At 50.1% G+C, this 18,081-nt stretch overlaps 1 protein-coding gene across 2 annotated transcripts; it reads right to left on the bottom strand.

Annotated features, from left to right (window-relative positions):
• Window positions 1–992: 992 nt before the first annotated feature.
• On the bottom strand, window positions 993–17,117 carry Gpr132 (G protein-coupled receptor 132). Of its 2 annotated transcripts, none has more exons than XM_020172018.2 (3): window positions 17,044–17,117; window positions 11,695–11,757; window positions 993–4,968 (listed from the first exon to the last, which is right to left on the bottom strand). In XM_020172018.2, exons 2-3 carry the CDS (start codon window positions 11,699–11,701, stop codon window positions 3,830–3,832), a joined length of 1,146 nt encoding a protein of 381 aa, XP_020027607.1. In that variant the 5' UTR covers window positions 11,702–11,757; window positions 17,044–17,117; the 3' UTR covers window positions 993–3,829. The 2 variants fall into 2 exon arrangements, with proteins under 2 accessions (XP_020027607.1, XP_020027610.1); XM_020172021.2 differs by having other exon boundaries at window positions 993–4,941; window positions 17,044–17,105.
• Window positions 17,118–18,081: the final 964 nt, after the last annotated feature.

Raw genomic sequence — 18,081 nt, 5'->3', positions numbered from 1 at the left:
CATGTGGGAGAAGGTGTACAGTCAGATTATGAGGGTTGATGAGGATTAATCCCAGGCCCTTGTACATACTAAGATCAAGCTGTGCCATTGACCTACAACTCCATTTGTCCCTTGACATAAAATATAAGCCTTTGTCTGAACCACAAATAAGAGTCCGTGTGGAATCTTTATAAGGTTGTCAGACAGGCTGAGGAGAAGGTACCAGTATTCCCTGTGTTCCCTCTTAGATCTGTTCCCTTTGGAAAGCTTTTTAAACTCATTGTGTCTCAAGTTCCTGTTCTACACACATTGCTACTCAGGAAACAGCAGCGAGGACCCTGCCTGGTAGCTGAGGACACGGCAGTGACAGATACCAAGGGTGTCTCCTTCCCTAGCAACCTGGTCTAAGGAGGCATCTGTGGGAAGAGCCTGGGAAGTTATGGGGCAGTGCTCAAGGTAGTGGGATAGCCACAAAGGGCTGTGGGGGCTCCCCTTCTTCTTCCCAGGATGGCAGGGTAAAATTCACCAGGGATTGCTTCTGTCTCTACTGGGCACTGGAGGGGACACTTTTTGGAGAGAATGGACAAGAGAGGGAGAACAAGAGGGAGGAGGGAGAGAGCAGAGAGAAGGGGTCAATGAATGGGTGAGTGAATGAATGAGGAAGAGAGGGAGTAAATGAGTCAATGAGTGGGTGAGTGGAAGGTGAATGGGGGCTGGAGGGAGGGAGGAAGCAAGTGAGGGTCTGGCCTGCTCTAAGCTCTGGTTAACACCTATACTAACCTGAGAAGTTTCCATAAGTCAGATGGAAATGTGAAAGGTTTGTGGTCAGTGATGACAAAATCCTCTTGTGACAGTCACTAACTGGGAAAAGTCCAGGAAGCTGAGGCAGGCCCTTGCTTGTTGGCCAGCTCTTGTCTACCACCTCTTCCACAGCCCCCTGTCTATAGGGATCTGGCCTGTGTCCTCCTTCTACTGCCCTGGAGGGTGCTGGACTCAAGGGGAGGACCAGCAGCATGACTCTGGCACCTGTGTAGACCTAGCTTATAGGAAGGTTCTGATGGCTGCTTCCCCTTAGGTGAGCACTGCCGTTCCTGCAGGGACCATGGATGTGTCTCCAGGCTATGGAAGCCCAAGCCAGTTGATCTGAACAGGGCTCTAGTGCCCAGCAGTGACCATCCATGTCTGCCAGGATTGAGTATCCATTTTCTAATTTCATGTGGCCCATGTCATCACCCTCAGGCACACTCTGAGACCCCCACAAGAAGGAGGAGGCCTCTCCAGGTCACCCTCCTGGCCCTATCATGGTCTTTGTCTCTGGCCTCCCTGCCCAGTGGTTTTTTTTTTTTTTTTTTTTGCCTCCCTGTGATATCAGCAAGTCTTTGCAGTCCTCATGTTAGCCAGGTGTCCTTGGGTAGCCTCAAGTCCTGAGCCCCACTCTCCCTTCACTCCTAGGGATAAGACTGTGATCCAGAGCAGCACACAGAGAAAAAGTCTGTTTGTCATTCCATGGGAGCAAAATATGAAAAAGTGGAATTTTAAAAAAATTCATCTAAGTGGGAGATTCCAGGTCCAGCTGAAGACATGACCATAGATCACTGGGAAAACCCTTTTCTCAGGGCTGGGGGGCTTCCGGTCAGTGGTTTTATGTAGCATGCATGTACAGGAACCAATTATCTTGAGACCATCCTGTGTGAGGACAGAAGACAGACCTGAAAGCTTGCCAAGTGGACAGGTGTCCTGTGGGTCAGGGAGGGAGTGACTCCAAGGCTGGACCCAAGGGATTCCCAGTTCCTACACCCCTCCCCCCCTCAGGCGAAAGCCTGAGGTTGGAGGAGCAGTAGAGTAGAGCCCAGAGGAATGGTCACTCTGGTACTTGCCGGCCATAGATCTTACCCTCACTCTGTCTGGTTCCTATCTTGTGTCTCACACTAGCGGATACTCTTTCTAGAAATTTTTCTTTAGTCTTTTTCATTCATTCAAAAGAATAGGTGCTTCACATTTTGTTTGAAGTGAAATAGATGTTGTTGGAGTTCCCTTTATTTAGTCTCTGCTCATTGTGTGTTTTTCTGGTCCTTGTGTTTGTGATGGGGAGAAGGCCTCTAGGGAAGGGGCTGCTCATGGGCTAAAGGGGCCTCCCAGTCAGCCAAGCATCCCTATGGGAGACAGTCCAAGCCAGAGCATGTGGTCCAAACTTAGGAATCCAGTAAGACTCATTTTCCTGGGGTGCTGGACACAGTGTTGGCACAGGGACACATAAGAGCCCTGCAGCTGCTGGAGGGAGAGAAGCCAAGGCAGACCTGACAGTGGGGGTGTCAGGGAGGGCCACCTGAGGGCTCCACCCTGGGACCTTAGAAGACTCATGGAGGAGGATCGAGGGCTAGGGCAGGCAAGTGTTCTAGGAGGTCAGGCCCCTGCACCCTCATTCCCACCTCTAGACTTGGTGCACGGGTATGGCCCTAGCATCTTCCTGGTCTCACTGTGCCCTGGGCTGTAAGACCTTGAGGCTATCCCTGTGAGACCAGAGGACTCACCCTCCCCTCCCAGTCTTGACCTCCTGAGAGACAAAGGAAATATGCTTACCTGTAAAGGTAAAATTGCACTGTTTCTTTTCGAAAGAAGACGGATCAATCTGTGTTTTTGTGTTTTCATTCTACATGTATTTTTCCCCACGCCTCTCACAGTGGAGAATGCAATCTGACAGCTGCCATACAAAACGATTTAGCACAATAGCCCTGCACAGCTCCGTGGAAGCAAACAGGTGCTTGGGGAGCGGCGGGGGGCCTCTGATCTGCTCAACACAGTATCTCCAGCCACTGGGCTGTGAGCTGTGTGAGGCACCTGAGCCAGGGGTATCAGGAAGGGAGAAGGGTTAGCCCCAATGGTGACCCGCTGAGGTAGGCGTCATTGGCTCTGTTTTCCCAATAAGAAAAGGGATACATCAATGTGACCCAATGAGGTGCACCAGGACAGAGCCAGGACCTGACTCTAGACCATAAGATTTCCTTCTCTGCTCCAACATAGGTGAGAGGTTGCAGGACTGAAGAGCAGAGTCGTCTGCCTTCTCCTGATCTGCCCTCACACTTCCCCTGCAATGAAGAAGCAGAGGAATTCCAAGCCTACCCTGGCCTCTTCCACCACTGTCAACTCTTACTGGGGTGCCCACCAGCATCTCACTGGTGTCCCCAGTATGAATGTTTGGAACTCCCTATGGAGGATACATGGGCTTGCTGGGAGCCAGAGCACCCAGCTACTCCACCTCGTGGCTCCCCAGCAGAGGTGTCTGCTCAGCACAGAGCCAGCTCCAGACGAAGGTCCTCAGGGTTGGGCTCCCACCCCCTTGTTACTTCTGGGTTGTGCCACAGTGCCAGGTCCTCAATGTGGATCATGTCGACTCTGAGGCAGAAGTATGAGAAGTCCCAGATGCATTGCCAACAGTCATGAGGCTAGGGCTGCAGAAAAGCACAGAAAATTAAGTCATCATCCAGCGCTCTGCCAACAGCCTGCTGTTGGCTAATGGATGAGGGAACCAGCCAGAACGGGCTGCAAATGAAGAGCTCTCCTGACTGCCACATGCTGTCTGGGCTGCCGGCAGCCTGGGAGCATCACTGTTACCCTGGGCACACTGCTACTTGCCATATGGGAGGTCCTAGGCATCCAAGATACCCTATGGGCAGAGGCTCACAGAGGGAATGGCTCCAGGAACAAGAACTCAGTAGTGTGTCTTATAGAGGGTGTCCATAGCCAGGGCCATGGATTCTTTGGCCAGTGGGTTCAGTGGATGGGGGAGCTGGCAACATTGCTGACCTCAGGCTCCCCATGCCTGGTATCCTCCCCTGAAGTACAAGTCTGCTCAGCAGGACTCCTCAATCAGCCTCCCTGGGGTGGCTGGCTTTGACCCTGGTGGATGGATGGGCCTGGGAAATGTGTAATCATTTGCATGTGCCGTGGGTGAGTGTATCTCCTCTGAGTCCTTTGAATGTGTGAGCTTGGTGACTTCTGTCTTTAGGGACCACTTTTTCCACCCCTTGTGGATTCTGGACACTTCTTGCCGGGAATGGTCAGTGGCCAGCACGTAGATGATGGGGTCAGCCACGCTGTTGACTGTGCACAGGCACAGAAATACCGCAGAGACTGTGTACACTCTCCTTTCAAAGGCACACAGGGCATCCTTGTCTCCACCGTAGAAGAAGAAAGCAGAGGCTCTGATGAGGAGCACCACGTGGTAGGGAGCAAAGCAGACCAGGAAGATGATGACAACTGCAATGGCTGAGTGCTTCACCTTAGACTTCTGGGTGGCTGTCAGGCCCACGCTTAGCTCGATGCTCCTGAAGATTCGGTGGTTGGTGAACGTGATGATGCTGAGGGGAACGGCAAAACCAATGGTAAACCGTGTGTAGTGATAAGCGGCAATCCTGTTGTCCATCCGCTGGGGCTCAAAGCAGGTGCCGCTCATTACGTCCATGTCAAACACCGGGTAGTAAACAAGCCCAACCAGAATAAAGATGCACACAGAAATGAAGACAGCTGTCTTCTGGTGGCGGTGGCCTCGGCTCTCCAGCGCATAGACCACTGCCATGAAGCGGTCACAGGAGATGCAGCACAGGAAAAGGATGCTGATGTAGATGTTACAGAAGAAGATGTAGGCAGTCACCTTGCAGGCCCGCTCACCCAAGGTCCAGCAGTGCTGGTTCTGGACGTAGATGATCCAGAGTGGCAGGGTGCTGATGTACAGCAGCTCACAGAGTGAAAGGCAGAACAGGTAGACGGACAGCACATTGCCCTGCAGTGCCTGCAGCAGCGTCAGCCATGCAGTCAGGCAGTTAGCTGGCAAGCCCAGTGTGCACACCACGCTGTACACCACCACCAGGATCACTCTGCTGTCCTCAAAGGACGCATTGCAGCTCTCAGAGGAGAGGCCCGGGGCCGTCTGAGGGACAGGGGTGGTCACTGGAGTGGCGTTTCCTATGAGACAGAATGATGGTGGGAGTCCTTGGAAAGTACCAAGAAAGAAAAAGATTTATGTGACTCAGACTACACACATCAGGTGTTCAAAAAAGAAAATCTCTGGGTGATTTTTTTTTTTTTTGTAAAGCTGGGGTTTGAACTTGGGACTTTGCATTTGCAAAGCGGGCACTCTAGTGCTTGAGCCACAACTCTAATCCATTTTGCTCTGGTAATTTTGGAGATGGGTCTCACAAACTATTTGCCCAAACTGGCCTTGAACCATGATCCTCCCAATCTCAGCCTCCCAAATAGCTAGGATTACAGTTATGAGCACTGGCACCCCGCTCCAGATAATTTTTTTTTTGTCTTTTCTTTTTTGGTGCTGGGATCGAACCCAGGGCATCGCGCATGGTAGGCAAGCGCTGTACCACCAAGCTACATCCCAGCCCCAGGTAAAATTTCAAAGTGATCCTTACATCGGAATGTCCAACTCACTGGAATGAGCAAGAATGAAGTGTGGGCAACTTTGAGATTTTGCAACTTGTTGAGGTCAGTTGTCAAAACATTGCTTGTAGGGGGGAGAAATGACCCAAGCCTTGTATGCACGTATGAATAATAAAATAAAATAAAATAAAAACATTGCTTGTGTGTTTGAAAATAATGTCTGTTTTCTAATGACTGAGTGAATTCCCTTCTAAGCACATTCTCAACAGTGTCTACAGTGAGGGCTAATGCTACCCTCTTCCAGAAACTTCCATGCTTCCATTCCCACTTTCCCAGTCCCTGCCCCCAGCATGGCCCCTGTCTCATCCACTTCTTTGCCTGCTTGAGCTATCAATTACACAAAGATGATTTATAGCCCCCGTTGCAAAGATGGATTTGTCCAAGTCTTGTAGTTTTCTCAAGGTTTGTTTTATATATTTTATTATATTGTTAGTTGTTGCCTAGTAATTAGAAATGGTACTGTTTTCCTGGCTTACTAACCCTCTTAGTGTTATGTCACAATGCTCTTTATCTCTGCGGTAGTCAGAATAATTACCTCCCCTCAAAGATGTCTGCATCCTAATCCTGTGAACTTATGGATGTGCTAGGTAAGGGGGCAGAGGGGAATCAAGGCCACTGATAGATATAGGATTGTTAATTAGTATTATCCAGTGTGCCCAGTGTATCATAGGATCCTTAAATGTGGGAGAGGAAGAAAGAAAGATCAGAGGACCACAGTCAAGGGATGCAGCAGCTCTAAAAGCTGGCAAAAACAGGAATGGATCCTCCCCTAGAGCCTCCAGGGGAACCCAGGTTTGCAAACCGTGTAGCAAAACTCTTGCGTTTCCTTGGCATCCATTTTGGACACAGGTCTAACTTCCTCATACCAGAAGCAGGGCTCAGTCTCTCTGGACACAGCTTCCAATAGTGCTAAGCATGCACTATACCACTGAGTTACTGAACCAGTCTGTTTTAGATGTGACACATATAAAATGCTTACAGCTGGATTTAAAAAAAATCTAATACGCTACCTTTCCACTATCGTATCCAGTTCATTTAGAGTCATAATGGGTGGACTGATCCGTTTTCATTTATTTCCTCCATCTTATTTTATTTTCTTTTACATGCTTTTCCATTACTTTTTATAGCCTTTTTACTTTCCATTGTCAACTACATTGAGTACTCCCCAAAAAAGAAATGTTGAGATCCTACCCTTCCATGCTTCAGATAGACTTTATTGGGAAATGGGGTCTTTTCTGACATGAGCACATTAGGATGAGGCCATTAGGGGCTGAGAAAGTAGCTCAGTGGTAAAACACTTGCCCAGCATGCAAGTGTTTCTGGATTCCATCCCCAGCAACACAAAAATATATTAATTTAATTAATTTATTAAAAAAGAGAATCAGATGAACCTACATCAAAAAAAATTTTTTTTAAAAGCTGGGTGTGTTGGCTCGCACCTGTAATCCCAATTATTTGAGAAGCAGAAGTAGGAGGATCATGATTCTAGGCCAGCTCAGGCAAAAGTGTGAGACCCTATCTGAAAAAATAACCAAAGCAACAACTGGTGGAATGGTTCAAGCTGTAAGAGCACTGCCTAGCAAGCATGAGTGTGAGGCCCTGAGTTCAAACCCAGTACCACCAAAAAAAAAAATTAAAAGAATGTAAAGACAAAAAATAACCAAAGCAAAAATGGCTGGGCCCATGCTCAAGTGGTAGAGCTCTGCTTAGGAAATGTGAGACCCTGAGTTCAAACCCATGCCACACACACACACACACACACACACACACAAAGAATGAGATTAGGGTGACATCTAATACCATATGGCTGGTGTGTCCTTTACAAAGGGGAAATCTGAAACCAGACACAAAGATGCACACAGAGAAGAGGTGTCTACAAGCCAAGGAGAGAAGCCCCAAGGGGCAGGCAGTGCGACCATTCTCAGTGATGGCCTCCAGAGCATTTCTGTGCACTCACATGTGGTGTTTTGTTCTCACCCACAGGTTAGATGGTGTTATAATTTCCCACAGCCTGCCCCAGCCTTTTTCCTCTCTCCTTGCTCTTTTTCTTCTGAGATCATTTTTCTCTGCAGCTGTCTCACCCATGCAGGCTGCTGTAACAGGTTTGCACAGCCTGGCAGCTCCTGAACCACAGGAACACCTCTCACAGTTCTGGAGGCTGCACACTGAGAACAAAGCACCCGGCAGATCTGGAGTCACATGAGGTCTGTTTCCTGGTTTGCCTCCTCTCCACATCCTCATGGTGGATGGAGTAAATGAGGCAGGGTTCTGGAGACTTTTTTCTCTCTAATCCCATCATCACCAAGGGCCCACTTCCTCATGCCATCCTTCTGGGGATGAGGATTTCAACATATGCATTTGGGGAGAGACACAGACATTCCTTTGGTAATTCTGGTTTTCATTTTCTATATGTGTTAAAGTCTGGATCTGGAATGTCCCCCGAAGAAGGTTTGATCTCCAGCTGGTGGTGCTATTGAGGGGTGGTGGAGACTTTGGGAGGTGGGGCCTAGTTGGAGGAAGTAGATCAGACCCTTGCAGGGTTTTTTGTCCTTGCCCCACCCCCTTCCTTTCCCTTTCTCTGACATAGCAGTCTCCTTGCCACACACTCAGCCTTGCTACAGACCTAAAACCAACGGAGCCAACCAACCAGGGACTGAAACCTCTGAAACCATGAGCCAAAATAAATCTGTCTAACACAGGATAAAGCTGTCTAACACAGGATGTTATGATAATTTTTTTTGTTTGTTTGTTTTGCAGTGCAGGGACCAGACCCAGGGCCTCACCACCTGCTAGGCAACACCCCACCCCTGAGCTCCAGTTCTAGCCCTAGAAATTCTGCTCATGAGAGCCTGCTGGTAAGGCTTTTCCTAGCTTTTGTTCGTCTGAAATGTCCTCTATTCACTCTTTCCACAGAACAGAGGGTCCGCTTTACCTTTGGCACATTCATAGCCGCATCCCCAGAATTCTGACTTGTAAGCTGCTGGGGACCTGTTGTCTTAACTGTCACGCCTTTGGGCCCAAATTGAGGATTTATGTGGTCATCTGATCCAGACAGTCTGCATTCTGCCTCCAGTGGGGCTTCAGGGACATGTGTGATTCCTGTGACCTCTTCTTATCCTGGGCTTCACATCGTGCCTTGTTCTCAAGCACCCCCTTGCCCTTCCTCCTACACATATCTGACTTCAGTTTCTGAATCCTCTTTTATCTGTGTCTAATCTGTTTTCTTAAACTCACTGTTGAGTTTTGCAATTCAGTGATTGTATTTTTTGCTTCTAGAACCTCCATCTAGATCCTTCTCCAATCTGTATGGTGCTATTGGGGGGGCGGTGTTCCCCAAATGGAAGATGAGGTCTCCAAAGAGGGCATGGGCTTGTGCTCCAGGGCCCCCACCCAAGTACAGGCAATCCCCATGGTGGGAGCCCTCAGATGTGCTCTGGGTTGGGATCTTGTCACCCCTCACTGCAGGGCCACTCCTTGGGATCCTGTATGCAGGTATCCACATTCAACCCTCATGAGTGTCCTGAGGCTCACCTGCTGTCCATGGTCAATTAGAAAAGAAACAACAAAATGTCACTTCACAGTATGAATCAGCCTTAGGTCTGTGGCTATCCTAGGCTGATCCTCACTGTGACTCGGGCACAGCACAGTCACCACTGTACAATGTCAAAAAATGGGAGGTGAAGAGGACATGCAAGTGGGGTCTTTGGCAAGGGGACCCATGAGACATCTTTGTAGCACTGCCCAACCCCATCCCTGGGTCTCCTGTCCTACCAAGCTCAGCAGGAAGCCAGAGCTTGGCAGGCATCTGGCCCAGGGCTGCTGGGTGGTTGTAGCTGCGACCTGTGCAGCTAGCACCAGAGGTGGGCTTCTGGGTGGGTGTGCTCAGTGGAGCTGCAGGTGCCACTCGGTGTCCTTTCATGTCTGCAACCTGGAGAGCCAAGGGCTCCTTCATACTCTAGTGCCCACTTGTCACGGAAGACCCTGCTTAGATCCACCTGCCCGGCTCAAGAATGTCAGTGGGGCCAGCTGAGATAGACACCAGTCCCCAGGCCCTCAGCTGCTGTGACCCTTCAAGGCCCCCACCCCTCACCTGCCTTCTTGACAGCAGTAGGCATGTGGCTGGAAATTCTCTACCCATGCCCTAGCACAGGCCTGGGGTCTCAAGGGCACTGTCTGCTGGCCCAGGCTTATGTCTGTCCCTGGACCTCCCTCCTGCACTGGCCAGCTGTCCATGGCTCCCTGAGATCTCAGCTGCTTATGTCCAAATTATCCATCTGGCCACTGGCAGGCAGGGCACCTCTGGCAAAACAGAACGTTAGATTGTCAGCAGGGAGGGCTTCTCTGTTTCTCAGCTGGGGGCCCTCGTGGAGGAGCTAGGTGGCCTGCCCTGGAGCATGGGGCCTGATGCCCGCCATGCTCCTCATGTGACTCCCCTTTTTCTCTTTTAAAAAATACATATAACATAAAATGTTCCATCTAAACTGTTCTCTAGTGTTCAGTGAGACCACACCACCATCCCTCTCCAGAACTTTCTCATCTTGCAAAACCAAAACTCTGTCCCCATTAAATAGTCACTCTCCACCTCCTCCCCAGCCCCCAGCGACTCTATATCCATGGATCTGATCTCCCAGGAGGAGGTCATCCAGCATTTGTCTTTTTGTGCCAGGCTTATTTTACTGAGCACAGCGTCCTCAAGGTCCATCCATGTCATAGGCTTGTCAGAACTTCTTCCCCTTTTAAAGCAGAATAATATTTTACGGTGACATTCCACTGAAGCATAATTTCCCACAGTGCACCGTCTACCACATTTTGCTTATGCAATCGTCCCCAGGCATTGGAGCTGCTGCCACCTTTTGGCCATCGTGAGCAGTGCTGCTGTGAGCCGGGTGTGCTAATGTGGGCTAGTGACTCAGAGTAGCTATGCAGAAGTGGAATTGCTGGATCATATAGCAATTCTACACTCACCTCTTTGAGGAACTGGGGACTTTTTCACAGAGGCGTCTCCCTTTGCATTCCCACCAGCGATGCACAAGGTTCTGGTTTCTCTAGATCCTCGGCAGCATGTGTTGTGTACTTTCTGTCTTTTTAACGGCCCTGCCTCTTACCAGGTGGATCCCCTCGCCCACCGTCCTGCCCACTCTGGGATGTGCTGTCATCTGTCTAGACGGAGAGGTTGAGGTCTGGGGAGTGTTGCACTGCCTCTGACCCCAGTCTCAGTCCTTGGCACAAGACTCAGATATTATACATCTATAACCCCAGCACTCTAGAGGCAGAGGCAGGAGGATCTCAAGTTCAAGGCCAGCCTGAACTACATAGTAAGACCTTGTCTCTAAACCAAGGACTTGGAATGTCACTCAGTGATAGCCCTAGGTTTGATCCCAGCACCCAGGGGCTGTTTGTTCCCCACCTGGACAGCTCTTTTCCTACCATATGCATTCTGCCGGGCATGTGCACTCTGCATACATCCTGGATGAGATAAAAATAGCTCAGCTGCCCTCTCTGGCTGCTGTCCTGTCTGCATCCCAGTGCCGCCCCTCACTGTCATGCCTCACAAATGCATGAATCCTTAACCCAGGTGGAGGCCCAGGTAAAGCCAGCGGTGGTCCAGGTGACCTCCCAGCCCATGTCCCCCACAGAGGAGCCTTCCTCACCTCCCACCTCCTCTACTCCACTCCACACTGTCCCCATGCAGGGTCTTGGTGTGGCTCTATCCCGTGCCATCTGCTCAGTCTCACACAAGCCCCTGGGCCTTTGCTTTTGTACACCGTGTCCTGTTGCTGAGCACCATCCAGGGACGCGCATGGTCCTCATCCCACCTCTCTCCCCCAGCAGGTGACCTTGCTGAAAGGTGACCTAGGTGGAGGAGCTTCTGGGGTGGGGACAGAAGAGCCCCAGAAGAAAGGCAGTAGGGAAAGCTGAGGAGGAAGCTCAGTGCCAGCTCCTTGCCCAGCCCTGCAGTGCTCACAGGGTTCTTAAATGACATGTGGGCAGCTCATGGCTCGCTCAGTCTTGGTCTCTCGCACAGGAATTGGACACCCAGAACACCAACTCACTCCCATCTTGCCTTTTCCCAGCATTTGTCAAGAGAATTATGAAGTGGGCACTTCCCAATTTCTTAATGGAGACCTCAATATTTAGTCTCTGAGTTAGTTTTTACTTTGAAAATCTGTTTTTTCGTGTTAATTTCTAAGTTATAAGACAAAGTACATCACAGAAAAAGTCTTGTGAACCCTCTTAACTATTTAAAGTCATAGGAGTCTCTCTCACCTGGCATATTTGCAGGTTCCAGTCTCAGAGTGGAGAGGTTTTACTCTGACAGTTTAAAATGACCTGGAGATAGAGCAGGTTGAATTACTTTAGAAAAATAAGATTAAGTCATATAAATTAATTCATTCAACAAAATGACTAGAGAGCATTTATGGCATGCCAACTCATGAATTCATCCTGTGGGATACAATAGCAGATCCTCAATATATAAATAACTTCCACAAATCAACAAAAGGCAACCTAAAAGGGAACTATCAAAGCTAACCAGCATGAAAACATTACCCTTAGGGCTGGAGCTGTGGCTCAAGTGGAAGAGCGCCTGTCTAGCATGTGTGAGGCCCTGAGTTCAAACACCAGTGTAGCCAAAAAAGAAAAAGAAAAATTCACACTGCACATTATAAATAGATGTGATTTTTATTTATCAGCTATACCTTAGTAAAACTGGGAGATGGGAAGGAAAGCCAACAAACTTTCACAAATTAGATAAAAATAGCTCTTAAAAATCCAAGAAATAATCAACTCCACTTGTAGTCAAAGAAACGCAAATACCAGCATAAGGAAGGTAGTCTCTTTTCCTGCCTAGCATCTTGGCAAAATTAAAGAACTTCAGGCTGGGATGTAGCTTAGTGGTAGAGTGTTTGCCTAGCATGCTTGAGGTCCTGGGTTTGATCCCTGGTATACACACACACACACACACACACACACACACACAATAAATAAATAAAAGAAGTAAAGAACTTTAGCACTCAGTGTCGTGGAGAGTGAGGAAGGGGGAGCCTTGCACTGTATTGACAGGAGTATCAGTCAGAACAAGGCTTTGGGGCACAGTTTTGCAGTATTTCCAAAAATCTTAAGTGTGCTTAAATTTTAAATTATTCAAATCCCTTCTAGGAACTTCTTCCTTGTGAAATAATGACCCAAGATACAACACATGTGTGACTCAGAAGCCTGTATTAAAGTAGGTCACCCAATGTGAAAGGGACCCCAAGGACAACACCCTCAGCTCACAGAGCACAGGCAGATGGAACAGTAGCATCCAGCTGGCCTGCCTCTCTGCCTCCTTCCATAATGGGGATCCCCAGACAAAGTCCATGCTGACCAGTCAAAAAGGGTCTGGGAAGAAGCAAGAGTTCCAAAGCCATCCTCAGAGGTTATGGAAGCCTGACCCCCACCCAGCCACTAGCTGCTGCCCTCAGTCAGCTGGACACCCTCATGGGGTCCTCCTGGAGCAGCCACCGGATTTCTTGGGAAGTCATTCCCACGTGAAGCAGAGCCCATAGACGTCCACACCTCTCCAGGTCCCTTGCTATGTGAGGCTACCAGTCATCGGCTCCCTGCCTTCTTTTCTCATTTCTAAAGCTGGAAACAACAGGAAGCCAAGATGTTTACCTGAAATTACAGGAAGCTCACTGACTTGTGAAGAATTTTAAAGCAACACCACAATACACATTAATAAGTGAGATACTTTGGCAAGAAAAAAACAAGAAAAGTCATTCCAATGGAATGTCCCCTTGGCAGATCTCCCTGTCCTGCCCCTGCCCTGACGAGTGTCTGCCCGGCTGGGTCTCAGGCCAGCCCCTGTGCAGTGAGGTGGGGTCACTTCTAGGAGTCTTTAAGGCCTTTTGTTCTGAACTCATAGTCTGCCCCACCGTGGGCACTGTGTGAAGGGTTCCGCCCTGGCTGCTGTGCCCAGGTCCAAGGCCTAGCTAGGGAGAGATATAGGGCTCTCTGGCCACTATCCAAACCAGGGGACTCCAGGGAAAGCCCCGTTAAGGATTGCCAATGAAGGAATCCCCAGATAATGAGGATTCCTTCATCAGCAGTGAAGGAATCAAATGGGCTAGATCACCCCAGTGGAGGGATGGACAGAGAGCCCGTGTCTGCCTGTGGTCGGCCCAGCCTGAGCCTCACGGCATGAGGGATGGATACCCCACTTCCTTCCCCATGCCACCCTGTGTTTTAGGAGGGCCTGCTCTCTCTCCTCTTTGCCAAGCACTGCGAACTGCCCTTTCTTTCAGATTCTGAGTAACACCAAGCAGGACCATCAGTCTTGTGGCTTTGAGAATAAGCGTGTGACTCTGGATCCACAGCCTGATGCCCCACACTTCAGAGTGCCAAGAGGCCCAGGAAGGGCTCACGAGACATTTACCCATCTTGCCTGAACTGAACAGAGAGTTTTGGAAAGCCAGCAAAGCAAAACCTGAGAGGACGCATCTGTCCCCTGCAGGGACTGCAAATTCCATTCATCTCCAAGGCATCAGTAGCCCCGGGAGCAGACAGGAGCTAGTTTATAGGCCACCTTAGCAGACGCTGGAGGAAGCAAGAACCCAATGGAAAATCTGAACCATGCTTTCCTCCCAAGGTGAGGCTGGCATTTGTGGCTGCTGTCCCAGCTGTAGGAGAGCAGCCCAGCAGAGTAAGGGCCTTCTAGGAAACCCTGCCTCTGCCTGCACTCTGAAGACAAAGCCTGGCTGGGCAAGGGCCACATCTGGGGCCCTGTCCTTGACCTTAGGGTATTGACAGTCTACCTGGCTACATCAAAGTGAACCACGGCCCAGGCAGGACAGTCCTGTACTGGAGCACCTAGAGAGGCTCTATCTTGGCCCACCAGGATACTCACCTCCTCAGCACTGTGGCCAGGTTCCTCACCATGGGCAGTGTCCAGCACCGCCACACCCCACCAGCCATGCTATCTGTTCCTGGCCCTCCACTCCAACCACTGGCTCTTTGCTCCTCAGAGCCTGTCCTAGACAGGGCTTTGTACCGGCACTTCCTGCTTCCATTATGAGTTGTATCCACCCTCTGAGGTGACCCTGTCCAGGACACTCAGGGCCTTCTTGATGCCCGACTTCAGGGGGTTCTTAACCCAGATAGTTCACAGGTGCTGGCAGCAGTTGGGCTGTTTCTTACACAAGAAGGGGCACAGGGCATAGTGGCCCCATCCTCTGAGCCACAGGCTGTTCCTGGGGAGGGGCGCAGCTGGGTCAGGCCTTCTCTGGACCCCTGGGATAGGCATTTAAGTGGAAAGTAAGAGCCAGGAGAGAGGACCCTGTGTCATTCCACTTTTGAGAAGCAGATGCTGCCAGACCTGGCTGCTCCCTGTCAGTCTTGACATCCCAGCCCATCTCTTGGGTTTCATCTCCCCTGTGGAGTAGGTGGAAGTGGCTGACCCCTGGAGAAAGGGAGCCTGGCACAGATTCTCAGACCCACTCAGCAGCCCCCAGCCTTCTGAGAACTTTATAGGGAGTGGCACTCTATTCCCAAGGTGTTCACAAGGACCATCAGTTTCACCAGGCCCAGGGCATCCACAGGCCCACCATGCTCTTCGTGCTTATGACGCCCTGGGGCTGGACTTGGGGTTTCCTTCTTTGGTCTCTGCTCTGAGAGAACTGCCACAGGCTGAGCCCCCATCACTGCCCAGCTGGACACAGTGCAGTGTGACTGGACATGATAGCCCTGGATGTCGCTTGGATGACTTTAGCCACAAGTCCACAGGGTGTGGCAGGGGAGTGGGCCAGGTCAGCCTGCCATCCCTTTCCATATGCCCGTGACTCCTTGCCTATGCCTCCACTTCCCCTCATCTCCCAGCCCCCACACTCACACTCTGTCCAGCCTGTCTTCAAACCACACCTTCCTCCTTGTATCCTATCCACTCCCCGGTCCTCTGGACTTCTCCTTTTTTCCTTCCATGGCACCAGCTGCCTCTCTACTGCCCTTGGCATGTCCTCCCTGCAACTGCTTTGCCCCTTAAGCAGACCACTTTCCAGGTGGAGAAGTATCCCACACTGCCTGAGGTATACACAGACAGCAGGGTCAACAAGCCTCCTCCCTCACCCACTGATCCTAGAGCCCTGTGCCCTGCCTCTCTTGAAATAGATTTTTCACCTTTTGATTATGGAGCTTCTCACACTAACAGAAAAGTGTAGAAGACAAATCCCCATATCCCTTGTCACAATGGGGGGCTTCCAGCCAGGGCCTCTCTTTGTCCCATGGATTTACCATCACATCTTCCCACATTGCTCCACTGCTGGGCATATCCAGTTATTTCCCATCTTTCACTGCCACATCCCTGACTTCATTTCTGTCCTCACATTTGGGATGCATTTTGGGCGGAAGCTGTCAAGTTGTCAACACCAATCACAAGTCATCATGTGGTGGGGTGCCCTGCTTTCCACACAGGGGGCGCAGCTTTTCCACTCTTCCCAATTTCAGAGGTCTAAAAAATGTGTACAGTAAGGCCACCTTATTTGAAGATTTTCTCATACACGGTCAAAAAATAGGTAAAAATCAAAAGAAATTTCAAAACCAAAAATTTTAAATTTCCACACACACATTCCACAGCTCAGGTTTTCGGAGCAGCTCTCAGTCAGTCCCATGTTGTTCGCAGTTGTGTTTAAATCATTACGTGATCTGCTGAGTGTTTCCTTGCCCTTAATTTTGCAAAAATATGTCTCCCCAAATGCAAATGGTGTCCAAAAAGCAAGGTAAAAGTTAATGTGCTTAGTTTAAGTGATAAAGCAAAAATATGAGATTTGTTGAAAGGTAACATGTTTCAAGTAGAGGTTGGGTGTGCTTTGGGAAAAATGAATCAAGCATTGCGGTACAGCATCAAGCTCTATGCATTCTGAACATGCGAGGGGTTTCCTCAAATGTGGCCACCATGGAGGCCTGTGGGTACCCTATGTTGACTGTACTCTGATGTGCATTTTCAGTATGATTGTTGACAGGTTAACACCCATGTCTGTCAGCCATTCATTCCTGTGTCCCATCTTCTCCTGAGGTGTCTCTGCCCTTCTACCCCAACCTAATCAACTCCCTAAAATATCATGACCTGGACAGAAACAACTGCTGAGCCCTGCTCCCCATTCCTCAGCGGTCAGCCTGGGCATCCCATGGGTATGCCCAATTCTGTTCACAAACCCAGCAGAATCTATGGAGCCCTCAGTGCCCTGGAAGCCAAGCCTAAGAAGCCTGTTTTACCTGTCCCTCCCCATGTCCTGCCTCTCAGCCTGGGCAGTCCCTGGAGGGAGGAATCCCTCAGCCTACCAACCTTGCCACCCCAGGGCATTCTCGAGGGCTCACTGGGCCAGGAGAGCTGTGAGAGGAAGTCCAGTTTCCTGGCTGGCCATCTGCTCCAGCAGCTATGGGTGAGATGGAAGCTAAAGATGTGGTTTATGTCATCATCCATCCCCAAGCCCTCCGGCCCCTTGCTGGTGGGCAGTGTGCCCCCGAGCTCTCTTGGGAGATGGCTCACCACTGTGCCAGCAAAGTACCTTTGTTGTCAGCCACCACCTGTTGCTGGGCCAGCCCCCCAGCCCACTCCCCACTTCTTAGAGCCCAGTGACTTACCCAGGCTGTCTGTCCTATGGCAGCAGCACACAGACCTCTGTAGCCCCAGCTGAGAGCTTTCAGGAAGTAGTGGGGTCCAAAAGTACGTTCAGTCTGAAACTCCCCTAACCACAAGAGCACGGGTTGGCCATGGGCTGGGGTGTTACCTCATGTTGGTGACAATGGTTCTATCACTTTCCTGACAGTGGGTCCCACCCACTGCTCATGAAGGGCAAGGATGGCAGGAAATGGCCCCAAACCTACTTGTCTTTGCTCTGGTGCTACTCCCTGCAAGGGCTCTCAGGAGTGGAGCCAGGAGCAAAGGAACAGAAGCCAGGGGCCAGGGACAGCACAGCCAGGCCGCTCTGTCTGAGCTGGCATCACACCTGCTTCTGTGTTGTCCCCAGACAAGGCAGTACCCATAGCAGGAGGGCTATGGATAGATTGCAGTTATTCTGCAGCTCAGGCCCAGCATCACCTTGGCCCAGCAGGCATGGGTCAGCTGAAACTGCACCCAACAAACACTAACTCCCCAGGTCCCTTTCCCCAGCCATGCCCACCACCATTCTACTTTCTGTCTCCATAAAAGCTGACTCATCTAGGGACTTTGTTTTAAGTAGTATCATACACGTCCTTTTGTGACTGGTTTATTTCACTCAGTGTTTTCAGGGTTCACCCCATGTCGCAGCCTGTGTCAGAATGTCCTCCATTTTTAAGGCTGAGCCACGTGTCACTTATCCAACATCCATGGATAGACACTTGGGCTGCTTCTACCTCTTGGCCATTGGTGAACAGGGAGCGCAGGACTCATGGATCTTCCATTCTCAATGTGTTTCTGTCAGTCATTATTCTTGATGATACTCAAATTGTCCCAAATTTGAAGAGCTGCCCGTTCTACTTCTGTGTTAATGACTGTGTATTTTGTGTCCTTAAGTTTGTCAGCATGGCAAGTTTGCAAACACTGAGTCCCCCGCTGGGTGTGTTTGTGTGGCACCTGACCCCATTAGCTGAGATAGTAATGTCCCCTGGGAAACGAGTCTTCTCAGTCTTTTCTGACTC

The sequence above is a fragment of the Castor canadensis genome, chromosome 3, assembly GCF_047511655.1.
Source record: "Castor canadensis chromosome 3, mCasCan1.hap1v2, whole genome shotgun sequence".
NCBI lineage: Eukaryota > Metazoa > Chordata > Mammalia > Rodentia > Castoridae > Castor > Castor canadensis.
The sequence above is the reverse complement of the archived record's forward strand: the minus strand, read 5'-3'. Positions and strand labels throughout refer to the sequence as shown.